Genomic DNA, 23,083 nt, shown 5'->3' with positions numbered 1-23,083 from the left:
CTGCCTCCAGAGTTCAAGCAATCCTCCCACCTCAGTTTCCTGAGTAGCTGGGAGTACAAGTATGTGCCACCACACGCGGCTAATTTTTTGTATCTTTTGGTAGAGACGGATTCACCATGTTGCCTAGGCTGGTCTTGAATTCCTGGGCTCAAGTGATCCTCCTGCCTTGGTCTCCTAAATTGCTGTAAACCACCACACCCAGTGTGGATATTCCTAAATCAGTTTTACAGGCTGGGCACAGTGGCTTATGCCTGTAATACCAGCACTTTGGGAGGCCAAGGAAGGAGGATCGCTTGAGCCTATGAGTTCAAGAACAGCCTAGACAAGACAGTGAAGACAGTGAGACCTTTTTTTTTTTTTGAGACACAGTCTTGCTCTGTCGCAGCGGTGCGATCTCGGCTCACTGTAACCTCTGTCTCCTGGGTTCAGGTGATTCTCCTGCCTCAGCCTCCCGAGTAGCTGGGACTACAGGCACGCACCACCACGTCCAGCTAATTTTTATATTTTTAGTAGAGACAGGGTTTCATCATGTTGGCCAGGATGGACTCAATCTCTTGACCTTGTGATCCACCCACCTTGGCCTCCCAAAATGCTGGGATTACAGGCCTGAGCCACTGTGCCCGGCAAGAGCTTGTTTTAAATAAATAAAATCATTTTAAAGACAAGGAAACAGAGGCTCAGGGCTGTATGGTGAATTGCCCATATTTCCCAAATCACCAGAAAATTAAAGAATTAATCTAAATTAGAGCACCTCAAGGTTTGGGCATTGGGGGTAGTCTAGAGGCAGGAAAAGGGGACCCAGCTCAGGGAATGGTACTTAGGGCCAAGAGAACAGACAAGGTGTCAAGAAAGGGAACAATGGCCGGGAGCAGACACCCCTGGTTGGAGCTAGAGGAAGAGGATGACGTGAAACCCCAAGGCAGAAAACCTGAATCTAGTTGCCAAAATTGGAGGGAGGTGGTTCTTTTTGTAAAGTTTTACTAGTCCATTTGTCCTGGCACCTTAAAGAACAGGATAGGGGAGAATTCAAAATCAAGAAAAGTAGTTTTTAGAATAAGACACTCTGAGTGTGCACTCTCTCCAGACTTCAGAGCCCCTCAGAGTGTCTGAGGTATCTCTGGGTCCTCCAGCATTGCTCCACATGAGGCCTGTCAAAGAGAGGGCCTAGGCTGGGTGAATGAACCAAAGTGAAGGCACGAAAAAGAGCTCTGGCAAATTAACCACCAAATGCTAAGTGGCATTAACAGCATATAGTGGATTATGGGAATTATCTCAGGTACCAGACTTGAGTCCTGGTTCTAGCATTTATTAGCTGTGTAAGTAGGTAACTTGGTTTCCCTGTTTTCCATTGGTAAAATGAGGATATTAAATAGTATCTACCGGCGGGGGCCCTCACCTGTAATCCCAGCACTTTGGGAGGCCAAGGCGGGTGGATCACCTGAGGTCAGGAATTTGTGACCAGCCTGACCAATGTGGTGAAACCCCGTGTCTACTAAAAGTACAAAAATTAGCTGGGCATGGTGGTGCCGCCTGTAGTCCCAGCTACCTGGGAGGCTGAGATAGGAGAATCGCTTGAACCCGGGAGGTGGAGGTTGCAGTGAGCCGAGATTGTGGCACTGCACTCCAGCCTGAGTGATAGAGTGAGACTCTGTCTCAAAAAAAAAAAAAAAAAGAAAAAGACAAGACCAGGCACGGTGGCTAACGCCTGTAATTCCAACACTCGGAAGCCGAGGTGGGGGCAGATCACGAGGTCAGGTCACCAGCCTGGCCAAGAAGGCAAAACCCCATCTCTACTAAAAACTACAAAAATTAGCCGGGCGCGGTAGCAGGCGCCTGTAATCCCAGCTACTCGGGAGGCTGAGGCAGAAGAATCGCTTGAACCCTGGAGGCGGAGGATGCGGTGAGCCGAGATCGTATCTATTTTCACAGGTTTGTTTTTTTTTGTTGTTGTTGTTTTTTTAGACGGAGTTTCGCTCTTGTCGCCCAGGCTTGAGTGCAGTGGCGCGATCTCGGCTCCCTGCAACCTCCGCCTCCCGGGTTCAGGTTCCAGCGATTCTCCTGCCTCACCCTCCCAAGTAGCTGGGATTACAGGCGCCTGCCACCGCGCTCGGCTAATTTTTGTATTTTCAGTAGAGACGGGGTTTCGCCATGTTGGCCAGGCTGGTGTCAAACCCCTGACCCTAGGTGATCCGCCCGCCTCGGCCTCCTAAAGTGCTGGGATTACAGGCGTGAGCCACCCGGCCCTCACAGGGGTTTTATGAGGATTAAATAAATGAGATAACATAAAAAGTAAGAGTGCCTGGGACATACTGCGTGCTCAGAATGTGTTATTGCTAAGGATTTAAGTGGAAAAGTGCGATGTTAGCTGTGACTAGCTTAGAGGTCCTCCACCCGCTGCAGATGCTCTGACTACCCCCGTGCCCTTGCAGGAGAGATGCTTGGTCTCTTCACCCTCCTTTCCCGTTGGGGTAGATGGTCTTTGCAGAGGGAGCCAGGGGTCCCCCTCAAGTTCTTTTATGGGTCAGTCATGGTCAGGGTAGGGAGGGAACTCTGGCAGTTGGTTTTTGGGGATCAGTCCTCTCATTGTGGAGAGACCTAAGGCTGGTGGCCGGAGATCCTCTTTCTGCGCTGTACACAAGACAGGGCGCCCTCTCCTGAACAAAGGCGGGAACAGCACTAGGCCAGACTTTCTGGGATGTGCCTTACCGGCTCTCATTGCCTGCAAAGGTGCTATGACCATTGCTGAAATGTCCCCAACCATCCTGGCGAGCAAAGTTTGGGGGAGGGGCGCTAAGGCTGGGAGGAAACTGGCTTAATGTTTCAGAAGGGCGAGGCTGGATTATTCGGTTAGAATGGAGGTGCAGGGCAGGAGAGACGGGCGGATGAGAAAGAAATCCGGCCCCTGTTGAATTAATTTTGTGTTCTTTCAACAGGTGATGGAACGCAGCTGAGCGGTAAGGCGACAAGGTGGCTTATCTAACATGCTAAACTCAGGTATCCAGAGCTCTTACGGCTGCCCGCACGCAGCCGAAATTAGTGGGGGCAGTCCCGGGCTATATAAAGCATAGTTTGAGGATACACCACATTGAGGGGCAGAGCCACGGGTCGGGGTCTCCAGAAGCGGGGAGGAGCCACCGGAGGATCTGGGCGCAGTTTCCTCTCTAAGTTCCGCCCCGAGAGCGCCGGCCCCGCCCCCGCCGTTCGCGCTCTGACCAGCCCGCAGAGTCAGCCCCCGACCCCGGGCCGCCAGGGCCCCAGGGTTCCGCCGGCAATCTGGCCACCACCACGTGGGTGAGTATGGGCATGGGTGGGCTGGGCTGCCGGGCAGCCCCACTCAGGGGAGCTTGGCCGCGCGGTCCGGCCTCTGCAGGGCCGGGCCCCACGCTCTGGGAGTCCTGGTGCCTGCCCTGCTATCGCACACACTCTGTTTCCCAGGAACTGCTGCTGTCTGGACTTGCCGAGCTGGCCCCCTTCTTCTCCCTCCCCAGCATGGGGCCGGGTGTGCAGGGGTTGAGCTTTCCCTTCTTTATTCCACGGGGCCTCCTGGTCAGGAGCCCTAGGTGGGGAGGATGGGGCCCCAGGGTTGGAACCCCATAGACTAGTTTTGAATGGCAGCTCTGCCATTTATTAGCCTTGGCCTTGAGTGTTTTGAACCTCCCTGAGCCTCAGTTTCCTCATCTGTAAAATGGAAATATACAGGCTGTAGCACCTACCTCATAGAATTATGGTGAGGATTAAAAGAGACAATGTGTATCAAGTACAGAGCAGGGAGCCTAGTATTCCGTAGGCACTCAGTAAATGTGGGTTCAGACTCCAGGCTGAGAACATCTCTAGGGACTTTGGAGCTGAGGTAGCTCCAAAGAAAGCGATTTTCAGCTAAGTAGTACCTGTGAGGAATGTAGAGCTGTCTGCAGACTGAACAATTGCCCTTCAGCTCCACCGTGAGGTGTGGAGTAGAATGACCAAGTTGAAGGACCTTAGAGGTAATCTAAACCCTGTGATTCCCATGTTGCCGAACTGTGGAAACAGATCTAGAGTGGTTAAGTGGCTTGCCAAGGGTCACACAGCTAAATGGGAGGCCAGGCATACCTCCAAGAATTGGAATGGACTGTGCCTTGAACCTCCTCATCAACTCCTGATTTGGGCAGTGCCTCTTCATTCCCTGAAGATCTAGTTTTCAATTTGGGAATCCTAGTGGTTCCTCAGAGATCTAGAGCTGCAAGCTTCAGGGATGGATGTTGGGAGGGAAGACTAGTGCTACTGCAACTTCAGAGTCTAGTTTTGGGCTGAGTGAGGAAGATGTTCCCCATCTAGGGCCTTAAGGGACTCAGAGTCCATTTAGGGATGATCCAGGGAATGTTTTTTTTTTTTTTTTTTTTTTTTTTCTCTGGGAGGGTCACCAGAGCCACTTCCAGCTCCCTGGGGAGATCCCTGATGCTCCTAAAAGGGAGATAGGAACTTGAGCAATTGGAGCAGGCTGCCTGATCAGGCCTGGCAGCTGGGGGAAAATGGGTGAGGATGTGGAGGCGTAGCCACCTGGCTCGTTCTGGAATGCTAGGATGCCAACCTAACTGAGATCAAGGTTCTTTTTGAGGGTGGGACTAAAGGGAGAGTCTTGTGGGTGGGGCCCGGAAGAGTTGGGACTTGATTTGACAAGGCCTTTGAGCCCAGAAGGGTATATTCTTTATGTGTCTGGAGCCAGCCCTAGCTTGGCAACAAGCAGCCAGCGTTCCAGGGATGGCTTCTCTCCAACTCAGCATAGGGCTTTGAGGAAGAACCTTTCTCTCTCTCTGAGTATCTTGGTTTCTCTGTCTTTACAATGGGAATAGGGCTAACTGCCTCATCTATGTAGAATTTGGTTTTTCCTTTTTTTCCTCCTGTGAACAGGCGCCTCTTCTGCCTCTCTCACTCCAGTCCTAACCTGACCTTTCTGTCTGAAGCTCAGACCCAGAGAGGAAGGGGTCAAGGAAGGCCAGAGTTGCAGTGTGTAACTCTTTGTGGGTCCCACATGTATCTGTTATGTGATCCTGAGAAGATTCCTGCCCCAACTTTCCCTTCTGTACACTGTGGGGAGCTGAGCTAGGATTGTTGGTATACACTTATTTGTTATAGTTCCTGACCTTTTTTTTTTTTTTTTTTTTTTTTTGAGACGGAGTCTCACTCTGTCCCCCTTGCTGGAGTGCAGTGGCCGGATCTCAGCTCACTGCAAGCTCCGCCTCCCGGGTTCAGGCCATTCTCCTGCCTCAGCCTCCCGAGTAGCTGGGACTACAGGCGCCCGCCACCTCGCCCGGCTAGTTTTTTTGTATTTTTTAGTAGAGACGGGGTTTCACTGTGTTAGCCAGGATGGTCTCGATCTCCTGACCTCGTGATCCACCTGTCTCGGCCTCCCAAAGTGCTGGGATTACAGGCTTGAGCCACCGTGCCCGGCCTATAGTTCCTGACCTTAGCTACCCTTATCTAAGGGGGAAATCACAGTCCCCAGGAACCCTCATCTGTTCACAGGAGGGTGGTGTGGACAGCCCCCTGGGCACTGGGGAGCCTCCAGAAGCTGACCAAGCAGCTCTGTCCAGCAAACAGCAAGCCCAGGCTAGCACCAGACCTGATTCTGCAAAGCCTTTCATTCTCGGGGCACGTGAGAGAGCAGGTTGGGACAAGCAGAGGGCTCGGGGTTCTGTCAGCTTCCATGGAATCCCTGCCGCTGTGGACTGCGGTGCAGGCACACAGAGCACACAGAGCCTGGGAAGGGACTGAAGGTGCGGGAGGGCCCTGGGCCAGTGGGGAAGCAATGAGAGCTGATGAGAGGCCTTGAAGCCTGGAGGCTGGGCCTGAGGCTCAAAGGCCTGGGGGAGGAGATGGGCCATTCCATCCACTGGTAGGTTTTAGGGTTGGTTCTTGAAATAAGTAGAGACACTTAAAGCAACTTCTCTAGTCCTAGGCCTGTCAAGCTAGGCAGAGAGGAGTGAGGAGAAGCTCTCCCAATCCATTCAAGCTTTATCCTAGCACAGATTTGGTTCATTGTCTTCCCGCTGAAATTGAGGTGGAATGTTGTCTTTCAATTCTGAGTCAGTCTTCCTCATCCAGGGCAGGAGCTATCCAAGTTTAGGCAACTTCCTTCTCATACTCCCCACCCCATGGCACACAGCTAATTTTAGGACTGAGCACAAGGGCTGACTTCATCACTGAGTCCCAGCCTTGCTGCCTGGGGCCCTGACAGCATGCCACTCCATCCCCAGGTCTGACAAGATGTACCAGGTCCCACTGCCACTGGATCGGGATGGGACCCTGGTACGGCTCCGCTTCACCGTGGTGGCCCTGGTCACAGTCTGCTGTCCACTTGTCGCCTTCCTCTTCTGCATCCTCTGGTCCCTGCTCTTCCACTTCAAGGAGACAACGGCCACACACTGTGGGGTAGGGCATGGGGACACTGATACCTCATATTCAGGCCGATCTGGATCTTCTTTAGATCTTGAATATCTTTTAACAAGATTAGCCAGCTCTCCGTTGGGGCCCATCAAACATATGGGGCTGCTGGGGGGCTGCCTGCAAATTGAAATCTCAAGGGTTAGTCTCCCTCCGCCTTCTGTGAGGTTCTGGAGGCTGGAGTCACTGAAGTGTAATATAGAGTCAGTAAATGAATTATAACAGAGTTTGACACATGTCCCACCCCATTTACTTTGATATCCTAGAGAAAGGAGTCTCACATCTTTTTTCCTGCCCCACGCCCCATATCCCTGTCCAGAGGGCAGACCTAGAATCAAATCCTTACTTCATAGAAGAGCAGATTCTGGAACCCCAGGGTTTTCTGAGAAGTGGAGAGAGAACAGGATTGGGCTAGCGAGTATTTTGGGCCTCTTAATGTACCACTATGGGCTTCTGCCTGTCTGTAGGAATGTAATTCAGTATACGTGTGTGTGATTGTGAGGGTCATGACTGTTTGAGTGGGTTGTATGTGAGAGAGACTATATCTGTGCCTGTCTGTATGGAGATCTGATTATGTAAATGTGTATGTGTCTTGGGGTGAGTCCCATGGCCTCTAAGGTTCCATAGATGTCTGTGTACCCTCTGGACAGGGATATGGGGCGCGGGGCCGGGAAGAAAGATGTTAAGACTACTTTCTCTAGGATATCAAAGTAAATGGGGTGGGACATGTGTCAAACTCTGTTATACTCGTAATTCATTTACTGACTCTTTATTACCTGAGACAGAGACCCAGCCTCAGTTTCCTCATGTCTGAAATATAATGGATTAGCTGGGCATGGGGGTGTGCACCTGTAGTCCTAGCTCCTTGGGAGCCTGAGGTGGGAGGATTGCTGGAGCCTAGAAGTCTGAGGCTGCAGCGAGCTATGGTTGTCTGACTGTACTTCAGCCTGGTGACAGTGAGACTCCCATCTCCAAAAAATAAAATAGGGTTGATAATTCCTGTCCTGCTCCTTCCCAGGTCTAGTGTAGAGCTCTAGGTAAAGAAGGATGGGAAGGTAGTTTAGGGAGGATGATGAAGTGTGAGGAGCAGAAGAAGGAGGCGGAAGAGACTGTCAGGTTGGAAGGCAGGGCAGGAAATGAACTTAGCCTAGGGGCTGTAGGTGGAGGAGAGGCAGGTTCTGCATATGCATCTTTGGGGTCCCTCAGAGTTCTGAAGGCCCCAGCCAGCTGTATCTCCCCTTCATGTAAAGAGCATCTGCTTCAGAGAAATGACTAGGATTAGCAGTGTGGTCTAGCTGCGAGTATGGGGTGGAACCTCACTTCTTTTCTTTATGTGACTGGAGTTTCTGCTCCTCCTGATTTGTCAGTGGGTAGACCTGGGTGTTGAGGTATGGACACCCAATCTGATGAGACCCGGGGCTGGGAGCTATTAGAAAGAACTGAAAGAAAAGGGCGAACAGGTAATCTGAAGGGAAGGATTACCCTTTCCTGACCTAGTGCTTATCTCAGATAATGCCTCAGATGTTCCTGTTACGCTAGCCACTCCTGATCATCCTGCAAAACCCTGCCCAGCTAGCTCTAAAATGTCTTCCCTATCCTACTTGTGGCTAACTTAATCACTGTCTCCTCTGGGTGCCCACAGTTCCCTGAGTTATCTATCACATAATATTTGTATCTGTCTTCCCCACCAGATGGGAATCTCCTTGAGGGTGAGCACTGCATTTGAGTGAGAAAGTATTTGGGGTTTTTTTTTGTTTGTTTTAGAGGCAGGGTCTCATTCTGTCGCCCAGGCCAGAGTGCAGTGGCATATCATAGCTCACTGCAGCCTCAAACTCCTGGGATCAAGCAGTCTTCCTAACCTCAGCCTCCTGAGTAGCTAGGACTACAGGTGTGAGCCACCACACCCAGCTTAATTAAAAAAAAAAAATTGTGGAGATGGGGTCTCGCCATGTTGCCTAGGCTGGAGTGCAGTGGCATGATCATAGCTCACTGCAGCCTCAACCACCAGGGCACAAGTAATCCTCCTGCCTCAGCCTCCTGAGTAGCTAGAACAATAGGTATGCACAACCATGCCCAGCTAATTTTTGTGTATGTGTGTGGAGATGGGGTCTCACACTGTTGCCCAGGCTGGTCTTGAACTCCTGACCTCCAGCAATCCTCCCAAAGCACTGAGATTATAGGCATGAGCCACTGTGCCTGGCCAGAAAGTGTTGGTTGAATAAATGATTAGGACTCTCTAGCCCAGTGCCCTGGGGTAAGGAAGGGATGGTATAAGTCAATCATAGTCCAAGCAAAATTATAGTATTTGTATGGCATATGGAGTTAAACAGTCTAGGCTGTTTGCTCTGCCCCTTGTGGCTGACTCCAAGGGCTAATGGCATCAATAGCCTTGGTTTATTAGCTAGGTTACTGCATACCTTGCATGCCTATTACCTGTTCTTGGTATACCAGTTAGGGAATTAAGACATAGATAGTTGCTGGAGTACTTGGTCCCTCTGGAGCAGTACTAGGTCTGTGACCCTGAGGGTATGTTGTCCCCACTCCCTGAGACTAGGGTGTTGGTTCCACCTTGGAATTTTTATATTTGCTCTGCATTTCCTACTCAGAGTATCTCAGAAATGGCCAGCCCTAGGAATAAAAGAAGCAAGCTAGTCCATCATATCTATAATTGATTACTTTGCCTCTGCTCACAGATCCCCAGTGATGGGGAGCTTCCTTCCTCCCCAGGTAGCCTGTTCTAAGGAAGCTTAATAACTAATAATTAGCCTTTTTCTTTTCTTTTCTTTTTTTTTTTTTTTTTTACTGAGACAGAGTCTCACTCTGTTGCCCAGGCTTGAGTGCAGTGGCATGATTTTGGCTCACTGCAGCCTCCGCCTCTTGGGTTCAAGTGATTCTCCTGTCTCAGCCTCCCGAGTAGCTGGGATTACAGGCACCCGCCACCACACCTGGCTATTTTTGTATTTTTAGTATTGATGGGGTTTCACCATGTTGGCCAGGCTGGTCTCAAACTCCTGACCTCAGGTGATCCACCTGCCTTGGCCTCCCAAAGTGCTAGGATTAAAGGCGCGAGCCACCGTGCTCAGCCTCTTTTTTTTTTTTTTTCTTTTCTTTTCTTTCTTTCTTTTTTTAAATAGAGATAGGGTCTCACTATGTTGCCCAGGCTGGTCTTGAACTCCTGAGCTCAAGTGATCCTCCTGCCTCAGCCTTCCAGAGTGCTAGGATTACAGGCTTGAGCCACTGTGCCTAGCCCAAGCTTTTTCTTTCTTTCTTTCTTTTTTTTTTTTTTTTTGAGGCAGGGTCTTGCTCTGTTGCCCAGGCTGGAGTGCAGTGGCACGATCTCAGCTCACTGCAACCTCTGCCTCCTGGGTTCAAACCATTCTTATGCCTCAGCCTCCAGAGTAGCTGAGATTACAGGTATGCGCCACCACACCCGGCTCATTTTTTGTATTTTTAGTAAAGACGGGGTTTCACTATCTTGGCCAGGCTGAGGCTTTTACTTATAGTGAGTATGTACCTACTTTCCCGTGAGTCTCTGCCTTGGCCCTGGCTCTTCTTTGATAGCTGTAGAACTATTCTCTCCTCATGGCTTCAGGTCAGCCCTGCAGAGACAAGAAGACAGTAATGAGGGGCCTCGAGTCTATCTTCTTTTTTTTTTTTTTTCTCCAGACGGAGTCTTGCTCTGTCACCCAGGCTGGAGTGCAATGGCGCGATCTCGGCTCACTGCAACCTTCTCCTCCCAGGTTCAAGAGATTCTCCTGTTTCAGGCTCCCGAGTAGCTGGGATTACAAGTGCATGCCACCATGCCTGGCTAACTTTTTGTATTTTAGTAGAGACGGGGTTTCACTGTGTTACCCAGGCTGGTCTTGAACTCCTGAGCTCAGGCAATCCAGTTCCTTCAGGCAACCTTCCCAGGACATGGTTTCTAGGCTCTTCCCTATCCTGAGTGTACCCTTGAGCTTGACCCAGTTCGTCACTATTCTCTGCCGGGCCTTGATTTGGGTGTAGGACTCTAGGTGGCCTGGGCAGTAGAGACAAAAGCAGGACTATTAATTCTTTTTTTTTTTTTTTTTTGAGACAGAGTCTCGCTCTGTCGCCCAGGCTGGAGTGCAGTGGCCGGATCTCAGCTCACTGCAAGCTCCACCTCCCGGGTTTATGCCATTCTCCTGCCTCAGCCTCCCGAGTAGTTGAGACTACAGGCGCCCGCCACCTCGCCCGGCTAGTTTTTTTTGTATTTTGTAGTAGAGACGGGGTTTCACCGGGTTAGCCAGGATGGTCTCGATCTCCTGACCTTGTGATCCGCCCGTCTCGGCCTCCCAAAGTGCCGGGATTACAGGCTTGAGCCACCACGCCCAGCCTCAGGACTATTCATTCTTATTCCTTTCTGTTAGACCTCTGTTGATGCAGTCTGAGCTGCCATTAGCTGTTTCTGCACAGGTGCAGGCTGAACATTTCTGTCTCATATTTAGGCTTGCCGAGATCTCTTTTGTATCCTGCTTCTATCATCATAGGATTTAGCCATTTCTCCAGTGAGGCCCAACAAGCCTTCTCAGTCCTGCTCTAACAGAAAAGGGCCAGATCCCTCTTTGCTTTCTCTCTTTACCTTATTGGAAACCTGCCTGCGTCCCTGGACATAACTCTCGGAAAGGTCCCTGCCCCCATCACTGGCAAAGAAGCTACTGCCAGCTGACCTCAGCCACTATCACATCTTACCTTTGCACAGTGTTCTAGGATTTATGACATATGCTTGTTGATCCTGGGAAGGATGTGTGCCTGGGCAGGCGTGGAGAATTGAGTACTGTGGGCGGGAGGGCAGGCCCTGAGGAGCAGGGGGTGGGACCCTCCAGTCTTAGAATAGTCCCAGTCTGGCTACAACCTTCAACCCAAGACCCAGATTCTTCAGCACCGAGTGTGAGTGTTGCTTCGTGAGGCCCCCACCCCGACCCCATTCCTGGGTCTCCTTAGTGGAGGGAAGTATGAGTCCCAAGGGGAGATAGGGTCCTAGGCCTTTTAATATTAAGCCATCTCCGTCTGCCCCAGCTTGATCCAGAGGGAAGCCCAGCTTGAGGGGTCAAAGTGGTTGGGCAGTGGGGTTGTGAGGGGGAGTTGTCTACCAGGAGGGGGAAGGGATTGGAAGAAGCTCAGTTCCCTGGGTCTGGGTCTGATCTGGACAGAGGCCTCCTGGGTCTGGCCCAGGACTTCAGGCTGAAGCTCAGCAGAGAAGGTTTCCATGACCCTCAGATTCCCCCAAATCTTGGATTGGGTGACATTGTGTCTCCTCAGATAGGGAGGAGATGTAGGTCTGGGCCTCCACAGGGACCTGGTATTTTAGGTTCAGGGTACCACTGGCCTGAGGCTTGGATCATTCAGAGCCTGGGGGTGGGATGGCTGGCAGCCTGTGTCCCCATTGAAATAGGTTCTGGGGCACTCCGTCTGTTCCTAGTTGAACTTGGGTAAGGAGCAGGAATGTGGTCAGACAGGGTCAGTAGGAGGGCTTTGGCCTTTCTGAGCCAACGGCCCTTTGTTAGCTGGCCTGAAAGAAGTCTTGACTTAGAACCTGAAGCTGTCAGGTGGCAAGAGGCCTTAATCCTGGTGTTTGATCCTGGCATAGTTCTGGGCCTCAGTCTCCCCTTCTGTGGAATGGGAATAATAACCTTTCTACCTCTGACCCTTCTCCTGAGTGGCTATGAGGGTTGTGAGAGTGAAGTGGGCCACCAGAGCTCCCTGTCCAAGCCACCGGGAGCCTCTCTTCTGTAGGCTCTTCAAGAGGTGGACCTAGAGTATCAGGGTGCCAAGGGGATTTCTAAGCTCTGACCCTGCCTGTCTCGGCTGCTCCTGTCCCATCTCCCTCTGTTTCTTCTCCTCTGCACTGTCTTCCTTTTTCCCTTAGGCCTTTTCTACCCTTTCTGCTCTGGCTTTTCCTTATACTCTAAGGAGCCATCTCTGGAAAAGGCCCCACTTTCCTAGGCCCAGGTATCCCACCAGGCCCCAAGTTGTATCCCTCGTGCTGCTTAGGCCACGCCCTACAGGATGTTCTCTGCGGCCTCCCAGCCTTTGGACCCCGATGGGACCTTGTTCCGGCTTCGCTTCACGGCCATGGTCTGGTGGGTCATCACTTTTCCTGTGTTCGGCTTCTTCTTCTGCATCATCTGGTCCCTGGTGTTCCACTTTGAGTACACAGTGGCCACTGACTGTGGGGTGAGTGCCAGCTCCCCAGCCCCTGGGTCAGGACCAGGTCAGGAGGTGGCAGTTAGGGTAGAATTAGATAGTGGAGAGCAAGTGGAGGGTCAGAGAGAGGGAAAAGGACAAGGGGATGGGGAAGGGTAGGTAAGTCAGAGTCAGAGAGAATTCATGGGGGGAGACTCAGACAGAATAGAATCACAGTCCTCCCTGAGTTGGAAGATGATGATAGAAATACAAGGGAGATGCTGGGCGCAGTGGCTCACACCTGTAATCTCAGCACCTTGGGAGGGCGAAGCCAGTGGATCGCTTGAGTTCAGTTCGAGACCAGCCTGGGCAACATGGTGAAACCCCATCTGTATAAAAAAATGCAAAAAAATTAGCTGGGTGCCCTGGCATGCCCCTGTAGTCCCAGCTACTTGGGAGGCTAAGGCAGGATAATTGCGTGAGGCTGGGAAGTGGATGTTTCAGTGAGCTGAGATCACGCCATTACAGTCCAGCCTGGGTGACAGCAGTAAAACCCTGTCTCAAAAACGAAACAAAATAAAAAAAAACAGCAGGCTCTACACCGTGGCTCATGCCTATAATCCCAGCACTTTGGGAGGCCAAGGCAGGAGGATCACCTGAGGTCCGGAGTTTGAGACCAGTGTGGCCAACATGGTGAAACCCTGTCTCTACTAAAAAAATACAAAAAAATTAGCTGGGCATGGTGATCTGTGCCTGTAATCCCAGCTACTCAGGAGGCTTGAGGCAAGAGAATTGCTTGAACCCTGGAGGCGGAGGTTGCAGTGAGCCGAGATTGTGCCAAAAAAACAAAAAACAGTAACAGTGCAAGGGAGTGGGGGGTTAGAGGGAGGTGATGGGGGAAGGGAAGGGTTTGGAGTGGGCAGGAGAGATCATGAGAGGAAGGAGACAGATTGGAAAGGAAGCCAGGACTGAGGAGGTAAAGTGAGACCAGAAGATGGGAGATGTAACAAGTAGCTTTGGCCCAGACTCAGGGACTGACCTTGGAGGATCCATCCTCAGCTCTGATCTGGATCCTCAAGCTTTGTTTTTCCGACTGGCAGCCCCGGGCCCCACAACCTGTGTCCACACAGGATCTGCCAGCCAGAAACCTGGATGGACTTCTGTCTCCCAGAATCAGTCCACTAGGCCTTTCCTGGGGGCCCAGGGATAAAGGTTCTGTGCTAGGGGCATGGAATTAGATATGGACTTGCCCTTAACATCTCATTGTTACGAGAGTCAGTCCTTAGACACAGACTGTCACAACACAGTGACCTGGGGTTCCTATTATGATAAAAAAGAGTACAGTGACTGTGGGGCTCAGAGGAGGCACTTCACCCAGCTTGGAAATTGGGGATCACTTTCTTCTTGGAGGAGGGGACATTGTTGCTCTGTGGTAAAGAAGGCTTTTTGTGAATGCCAGGCTGACAACTTTTGATATTATCCAGAGGGCAATTTTTATCAAGAGCTTTGGAAGGATTTTAGGCAGGAAAGGGACATGATCAGATTTGTGCTTTATGTATTTAATTATTTAGAGACAGGATCTCACTCTGTCTCCCAGGCTGGATTATAGTGACCTGATCTTGACTTATTGCAGCCTTGACCTCCTGGGCTCAGGTGATTCCTCACCTCAGCCTCAGCCTTGGGTAGCTGGGACTACAGGTGCATGCCACCATGCCTGGCTAATTTTTATATTTTTTGTAGAGATGCGGTTTTGCCATGTTGTGTAGGCTGGAGGTTTGTGCTTTAGAAGACCATTCTAGCTTCTGAGTGGAGAACAGCTTTAAGGGCAGGGGCAAGACTAGGGTATAAGGAGGCTAGTGCAGTAGCTCATGCTACTGGGGGAACCAGAGCTAAGATGCATACTGTGAGGATAGAGAGGAGGGATGGAGTCCAGAGAGGTGTGGAAAGTGGGATTGACAGCAATTGGAGTTTTTGTGCAGTTGGCATGGGGCGGGGGACAGTAGGGTAGCTAGAGAAGGCATCTATAATGTGGGGGGACTTTTACCTGAGGCCAAAGGAATGAATCTCATGGTGAAATGTGAGGTGCTGTGAAAGGGGATTTTGGGGAACCCTGTCTTTATACCATATGAGTTTCTGATCTACTGTCCTATCAGAAAGGGCTTATCCTCCTGTCTCTCAGTACTCTTAGCTCTGGGCACATGGGGAAGTTTGGGGTGAGCTGTGTACCTGGTTTTTCATAGCTCCTGATGTTGCTTGTTGCTGGTGCAGTCGGTGAGTGGGGAACTTGTGTGCTGGGAATGGGGCTGGGGGTAGGAGTACATGTACCTGATTATATGTATGTGTCTGTGTGTATGTGTGCGTGTGTGTGTATGTGATGGAAGAGACAGTCCTGGCTCTTAGAATCCCACCCCCATCCGTAATCTGAGAGAAGCTCATTAAGACAGGACCAGCAGCCACAATGCCCTAACTCTCATTTCCTTCTGAGGCCTTCCCCAAACCCTGTATTGTTTCTCCCCAATACCCATTCCCAACAGTGGTCAGGGTTCAGGGCCCTTGAATCCTTTAGGCTCTCCCAGTCAAGCTTTAAATGGTGGTCCTGTTTTCCTTATAGTTGAGATTGGGGAGTAGTTTTCAGAATGAATATTCCAGGAAGCAGAGGCAACACTCTGACTAACCCAACTCGGAGTAACTCAACACAGAAAAATCTAGTAAGGAAACTTGGAGGTTCCTGCCTCTCACCCATAAGCAGACCTTCCCATGCTCTGTGGCCATGTAGGTCACAGCGTTTTTGCATTCTTTACAGGAAATTTTGTCTTCTGAAAACCATCACTTATTGTACTTACCGCATGCCAGATACTGCAGATGTTTTATACATGTTATATTTAGAATTCATATGGCTGGGCATGTTGGCTCACACCTGTAATCCCAGCACCTTGGCAGGCGAATCACTTAAAGTCAGGAGATCAAGACCAGCCTAGCCAACATGGTGAAACCCCATCTCTACTAAAAATACAAAAATTAGAGGCCGGGTGCCTGTAATCCCAGCTACTCGGGAGGCTGAGGCAGGAGAATTGCTTGAACCTGGGAGGTGGAGTTTGCAGTGAGTTGAGGCCACACCACTGCACTCCAGCCTGGGCAACAAGAGTGAAACTCCATGTCAAAAAAAAAAAATTAGCTGGGAGTGGTGGCACCTCTAGTCCCAGCTACTTGGCAGGCTGAGGCACGAGAATCACTTGAACCTGGGAGGTGGAGGTTGCAATGAGCCGAGATTACGCCAATGTACTCCAGCCTGGGCAACAGAGCGAGACCCTGTCTCAAAAAAATAAATAAATAAAGAGAATTCATAAACACCCTGCAAGGTAGGTGGTGTTATATCTATTTTACCAATGAGGAAATTGGAGCTCAGAGAGGTGAAGTGACTTGCTCAAGGTCACCCAGCTAATAAAGGCAGAGCTGGGGTACAGACTCAGCTTTGTGCAGTTCCTGAGCCTCTATGCTGCCCCCTCACATTACTCAGAGTGCATGTCTGAGCCTGGTCTCAAGCTATGATATCTTAAGCTATGGCTTTGAGGCCAGCATCTTCTCTCCCAGAGCTCTGCATTTAGCTTCCTCTGACAGTGCAGAGGGGAATCCATCTCCTTTTTTGTGGAGGCTGTGAAGCCCCCTGTCTAGTCTTGCCCCAGGCCTACCTGTGGGTTGCCCTGTGAGCTGCCTGCAGCATTGCTCACCTTCTCAGCAGTCTAGCATCTCGTTGAAAGAAAGGAATGATGGTCCTTCAGAACTCCACTTCCAAAGACTGTCCCTCCATAGTTAGAGCAAGTTCATTCCCTTGCTGTGTTACTGGGCTCTGGCACTGTGCTGGCCCTCTTTGGAGGTCTGCAAAAGTGCACAGAAAGTGTGGGCAATGGACTAGACATTTCCACAGTTTGGGAATCTTTTAAAAATGCATATTCTTGCTGGACATGGTAGCACACGCCTGTAATCCCAGCACTTTGGGAGGCCGAGGCAGGCGGATCACCGGTCAGGAGTTCGAGACCAGCCTGCCCAACATGGTGAAACCCCATCTCTACTAAAAACACAACATTACCTGGGCGTGGCAGCAGCTGCCTGTAATCCCAGCTACTCGGGAGGCTGAGGCAGGATAATTGCTTAACCGCAGGAGGCAGAGGTTGCAGGGAGCCAAGATCGTGCCACTGCACTCCAACCTGAGCAACAGAGCGAGACTCCATCTCAAAAAAAAAAAAAAAAGCATATTCTGGCCTGGCGTGTTGGCTCATGCCTGTAATCCCAACACTTTGAGAGGCCGAGAGCAGTGGATTGTTTGAGTCCAGGAGTTCTAGACCAGCCTGGGCAACATGGCAAAACCCTGTTGCTACTAAAAAACAAAACAAAACAAAACAAAAAAACTCAAAAAATTAGCCAGGCATGGTGGTGGCTACTTGGGAGGCTAAGGTGGGAGAATTACCTGAGCCCAGGAAGTAGAGGCTATAGTGAGCTGAGATCATGCTATGGCACTCCAGCCTGGGCAACCGAAGTGAGACCCTGTGTCCAAAACAAAAACAAAAACAAAACGGCTGGGTACGGTGGCTCACGCCTGTAATCCCAGCACTTAGGGAGGCTGAGGAGGGCAGATCACGAGGTCAGGAGATCGAGACCATCCTGGCTAACACGGTGAAACCTCATCTCTACTAAAAATACAAAAAATTAGCCGGGCGTGGTGGCGGGCGCCTGTAGTCCCAGCTACTCTGGAGGCTGAGGCAGGAGAATGGCGTAAACCCTGGAGGCGGAGGTTGCAGTGAGCTGAGATCACGCCACTGCACTGCAGCCTGGGTGACAGTGTGAGACTCTGTCTCAAAACAAAACAAAACAAAACAAAAAACAGATTCTGGCCAGGTGAGGTGGCTCATGCCTGTAGTCCCAGCACTTTGGGAGGCCAAGGCAGATGGATAGCTTAAACCCAGGAGTTTGAGACCATCATGGGACACATGACGAAACCCTGTCTCTACAAAAATTAGCCTGCTACTCAGGAGGCTGAAGTGAGAGGACCACCTGAGCCCAGGAGGTCAAGGCTGCAGTGAGTCATGATCATGCTACTGCACTCCAGCCTGGGTGACAGAGTGAGACCCTGACTCAAAAAGGGGGAAAACAAAGTGAAAAAATTTAAAAATGCAGATCCTCAGGTTCCAAGCCTTCTGCAATTTCAAACAATTCCCCCAGTGAGGTGTATGGGTAATTAAAGTTTGTGAAGCACTGCTTTAGGCCCTGAAGTCTAAGAAAGCCTCTTCCCGTCTTTGGCTTTCCTGTCCCTGTCTAAACCATTGTTCAGTCATCCTCCATCCTTTCACCTCTCAAACAAGGAAGACGCCAGTCCCTGCAGCTGTGTATTATCTCCTCCTTTTTCCTCAGCTTTAAGGACTGAGGCTTCAATAGGAGTTCCAGGCATTGAGAAAGATGGATGGTGGAGATGCACGAGAACATGGTCATTTCCTTAGACTACCCCAGGTTAGGAGCACCCATTTTCTTTTTTCTTTCTTTCTTCTTCTTTTTTTTTTTTTTTTTTTTTTTTTTTGAGACGGAGTCTCGTTCTGTCGCCCAGGCTGGAATGCAGTGGCCGGATCTCAGCTCACTGCAAGCTCCGCCTCCCGGGTTTACGCCATTCTCCTGCCTCAGCCTCCCGAGTAGCTGGGATTACAGGCGCCCGCCACCTCGCCCGGCTAGTTTTTTGTATTTTTTAGTAGAGACGGGGTTTCACCGGGTTAGCCAGGATGGTCTCGATCTCCTGACCTCGTGATCCGCCCGTCTCGGCCTCCCAAAGTGCTGGGATTACAGGCTTGAGCCACCGCGCCCGGCCCTCTTTCTTCTTTCTTTCTCTCTCTTTCTTTCTTTCTTTCCTTTCTTTCTTTCTTTCCTTTCTTTCTTGTCTTTCCTTTCCTTCTTTCCTTTCCTTTCCTTTCTTTCCTTTCTTTTCTTTCATTCCTTTCTTTTCTTTCCTTTTCCTTTTTTTCCTTCCTTTCTTTCCTTTCTTTTCTTTCTTTCTCTCTTTCTTTCTCTCTTCCTTTCTCTCTTTCCTTTCTCTCTTTCCTTTCTCTCTTTCCTTTCTTTCCTTTCGAGACAGAGTCTCGCTTTCTCACCCAGGCTGGAGTACAGTGGCGTGATCTCGGTTCACTGCAAGCTCCGGCTCCCGGGTTCATGCCATTCTCCTGCCTCTGTCTCCGAGTAGCTGGGACTACAGGTGCCCACCACCACGCCCGGCTAATTTTTTGTATTTTTAGTAGAGACGGGGTTTCACCGTGTTAGCCAAGATGGTCTCGATCTCCTGACCTTGTGATCCGCCCGCCTCAGCCTCCCAAAGTGTTGGGATTACAGCGTGAGCCACCACACCCGGCCTTTTTTTTTTTTTTTTTTTTTTTTTTTTTTTTTTTTTTAGTAGGGATAGGGTGTCGCCGTGTTGGCCAGGCTGGTCTTTAACTCCTGACCTCAGGTGATCCACCCATCTTGGCCTCCCAAAGTGCTGGGATTACAGGTGTGAGCCATCATGCCCAGCCTACCCACTTTCTTAATCATGATCAGAGCAGGGCTGCCATTCTACCACCTTGGCACACCTGCCTAGAGGAATCAATGGCGCTGGGAGCAGACTGAGCAACATCTTAGCTGACCAGTGAATCCAGCACCTTTCTAAGGAAGCTCAGATAGTCTGCGACTCATCCCTGTCCTCTAGAATGAATCTGAGGTCTTGGAACTCACCCAGGGTCTTAGTGGAGGCACAGCTCTGAGCTATGGGTGTAGGGCATCTGAACCCATCTTCACACTGACCAAACACAGGCAGGTTCCAGTCTGCAGGGGAGATGGAGAAGGTCCCACCATGCTCTTGCACAAATCCCAGGATAGCTGGGGAATGAGAATCCAGCACTTTGGGCCTAGGACCTGGAAGGAGAGGTCCCTTGGGAGAGGTGTGGGGACATCTGAAGGAGGACTTCCTGGAAGGGGAGGGACTGGAGCAGAGGCCAGAGTGATTTTGTTAGATGGAGAGAAGGTTCTCCACATGGGCGGGGCTGGCAGAGGCAGATGCCCAGACAGGTCACAACTCTCTAGGTGCCCAATTACCTGCCCTCGGTGAGCTCGGCCATCGGCGGGGAGGTGCCCCAGCGCTACGTGTGGCGTTTCTGCATCGGCCTGCACTCGGCGCCTCGCTTCTTGGTGGCCTTCGCCTACTGGAACCACTACCTCAGCTGCGCCTCCCCGTGTTCCTGCTATCGCCCGCTCTGCCGCCTCAACTTCGGCCTCAATGTCGTGGAGAACCTTGCATTGCTAGTGCTCACTTACGTCTCCTCCTCCGAGGACTTCAGTGGGTGCCCGGATGAGGGAGGAGTGGGGAAGGGTTCCCTGAGGGGAGGGGCCTGCCCCTACCACATTCGGACCCCTCCTACTTAGTGGTGTGGGCACTCCCTGCAATGTGGCTCCCAATCCTCTTTCCCTCTAGCCATCCACGAAAATGCTTTCATTGTGTTCATCGCCTCATCCCTCGGGCATATGCTCCTCACCTGTATTCTCTGGCGGTTGACCAAGAAGCACACAGTAAGTCAGGAGGTACGGTCTATCCCTAGCGGGGGCTCCAAGCAACCCAGAAGAAAATCAAGGACATCTGTCCTCAGGATTTGGGTAATGGTGAGGTGGGAACTAAGTTCTAATGGGAACCCTGGCAGAGGGGTGCTGGGGTTGGGGCTGGGGCTTGGTGACAAACTGAGGGTGGTTGGTCAGAATCTAGGACTATAGCACTGTGTTTGGGTAGTGTGGGAGACTGGAGAATAGAAGAGATGGAGGCTGCAAATGGGGATAGAATGAGGAGTCGCATCTAGGCGGCAGTGAGTTAGGAACAGTGTCAGGGGACTGTGGTCTGTCATAATTTCAGCGCCCCACCTGTGTATATGGGTTTCTTTCCCCGCACAGTATTTGGAGGTGGGGTTGGTGGGTGACTCCATGTAACTTTCTTTCTTTTTTTTTTTTTTTTTTTTTTTTTTTGAGACGGAGTCTGGCTCTGTCGCCCGGGCTAGAGTGCAGTGGCCGGATCTCAGCTCACTGCAAGCTCCGCCCCCCGGGTTTACGCCATTCTCCTGCCTCAGCCTCCCGAGTAGCTGGGACTACAGGCGCCCGCCGCCTCGCCCGGCTAGTTTTTTGTATTTTTTAGTAGAGACGGGGTTTCACCGTGTTCGCCAGGATGGTCTCGATCTCCTGACCTCGTGATCCGCCCGTCTCGGCCTCCCAAAGTGCTGGGATTACAGGCTTGAGCCACCGCGCCCGGCCGACTCCATGTAACTTTCATACTCCATCCCCCTGAAGTGGAAGGGGCAGGAATACCACTGCTCCTTGGCCCATCACTCCCCCAGAGGCAGGGACGTCAACATGTTCCTCATTCTTGCTGCCCCTGCCTGTGCTCCCTTCCATGACCACTAGTGGGAGCCAAGGGAGATAAGGCCCAGCCTTAGGAGCTAGGGCTGAGAGGGGAGCCCTAGCTCTCATCCCAGCAAGCTGCAGAGTGATCAGACAGCCCATTCCCTAGGATCGGAAGTCCTACAGCTGGAAACAGCGGCTCTTCGTCATCAACTTCGTCTCCTTCTTCTCGGCGCTGGCTGTCTACTTTCGGCACAACATGTATTGTGAGGCTGGAGGTGAGGTCAGGATAGGATCCACAGGCAGTCATGAGTGGCTTCGGGGCAGCAGTGATGTTTTTGATAATGGGCAATGGTCTTGGGGACTGACTGCCATTGTGTTCTCTGTGGCAGACTAATGGTGGTGTGATTTATCAAGAGGCCCCTGAGGGGGTAGCAGGAAGTTCATCATGCCCTGTTCCTTGTGTCCTCACAACAGTGTACACCATCTTTGCCATCCTGGAGTACACTGTTGTCCTAACCAACATGGCGTTCCACATGACGGCCTGGTGGGACTTCGGGAACAAGGAGCTGCTCATAACCTCTCAGCCTGAGGAAAAGCGATTCTGAACCCTTCAGTCCTGCTTGGGAGGAGGAAGCCCACTGCCCAGAAACAAGAAACAAGATACCATTCTGGCCTTCCCCACCCTACATCCTCTCTTGGCCTTACTGAAGATGGGGGAAGGGTAAGAAGGAAGGGCATAGGCCAAGGCTCACCCCAGTGCTGCTGGCTTCTCCTCTCCACCCCTCATATGGGCACGGGGTCCTCAAGCAACATCACCTTTACCTGAGAGGCCCCAAGAAGCTGAGCTGGCAGAGAGCTCCACCATTTGGTGCTAAAAAAACGTCCTGAGGTTCATGACCACCACCCACTTTCTGGCCTTTACATAGTCATCTTTCACTGAGGTCAGGAGCCCCTGAGCAGTTGCTGCTCCCTGACAACCACAGCCATTTCTCTCCACGGGGTCATTCACAGGACTAATGTATTTCATGATCTACTGTGCACATCCAGGCCTGTGGCCACAGTCCCCTGCTAAAGCTGCTCAGGTGTTCTAGTCCTGACTTCACCTTTTTGATGTGGTGTGCGCCCTATGGTATGTACCCTTCCCTATCTGAGCCTCAGTGTGTCCATGTGTCTGATGGGGGATGGGTGGGCTGTATGATTTCCAAGGGCTCTACTCAGAACCAGTCAGTGGTTCTGATGTCATTGGGTGGAGGTGGTGTTTTGTACCTAAAGGATGACCTGCTCCAGAAACAGCACCAGCACACCATGTGTTTTCTTCTCTCTTCTGAAAGTTCTGGCTTATAGACCCCTCCCCTCCTTTGCAAAGGTATGGGATAGAGGGGTCAGATGCAGATTTCTACTGTAAAATGGGCTCTCTGGTATCTCCTGTCTTCCCTACTGCTCCAAACCCTAAATTTTGGTTGTATGTTTTGTTTTAAAGGAAAATAAATTTTTGGGGGGGGCCAACAGTCACTTAGGCTTGCCAGTCTTGGGGCTCATCTTGTTTGATAGGAACTGGGAGAGAAACAGGCTCAAGAGTGGGGAGGGAGTAAGTCCATGGCAGGGTATGACTCCTAGCAGCATCCCCCCAATCCCCCTTAGGTCTGGAGTCTCCTAAGGCTGGTCTAAGCCTCTGTTTTGGTGAGCAGGAGTGACTGAGCTATCTGTAATGATTCTAGGACTGCAAGCTAGGATACCTGGAAGTCTTCAGTTGAGGCAGAGACCTGGGTTCAAACTCCAACTCCTGTTAAAGCACTGTCCTCTTGGTGATGTGAGGTACAGCTCTCAGATGCATGACTGTGAGAGCATCTGCCTTTAGGCTAATGGCTCTCAACCTCTCCCTTTCTGAGTCCTAAGATCAGGAAGTCTTTCCTCAAGTTTTGTGTCTGAGTCCACTATAGCATCTGTGACTGGGCCCCAGAGCAAGACTGCCCCCTCCAAGGGAGCCTAGAGCTTTGTTAGGGAAATTGGGGGGTGAGGGGACCACAATGAAGCCTATTGTCTACTAGAAAAAACAAAAGGCTCCCAGTCTCTGGGGAGCCCTAGCCCATGCCCACCCGCTAATGCCCAGCACACAGGGAGGAGCCGG

The 23,083-nt window shown here is 51.1% G+C and overlaps 1 protein-coding gene across 1 annotated transcript in view; it reads left to right on the top strand.

Annotated features, from left to right (window-relative positions):
* Positions 1 to 22,467, top strand: part of LOC105468679 (post-GPI attachment to proteins 2) — a 29,928-nt gene extending 7,461 nt beyond the window's left edge. The window contains 7 exon segments of the mRNA XM_011718875.3: positions 2,936 to 2,954; positions 6,234 to 6,408; positions 12,433 to 12,615; positions 19,657 to 19,909; positions 20,045 to 20,151; positions 21,122 to 21,230; positions 21,430 to 22,467. Coding sequence (XP_011717177.1) covers positions 2,936 to 2,954; positions 6,234 to 6,408; positions 12,433 to 12,615; positions 19,657 to 19,909; positions 20,045 to 20,151; positions 21,122 to 21,230; positions 21,430 to 21,560 — 977 coding nt within the window. The 3' untranslated portion in view covers positions 21,561 to 22,467.
* Positions 22,468 to 23,083: the final 616 nt, after the last annotated feature.

Source organism: Macaca nemestrina, chromosome 12, assembly GCF_043159975.1.
Source record: "Macaca nemestrina isolate mMacNem1 chromosome 12, mMacNem.hap1, whole genome shotgun sequence".
In the NCBI taxonomy this organism is placed as follows: domain Eukaryota; kingdom Metazoa; phylum Chordata; class Mammalia; order Primates; family Cercopithecidae; genus Macaca; species Macaca nemestrina.
This window is presented reverse-complemented; position numbering and strand designations above follow the sequence as displayed.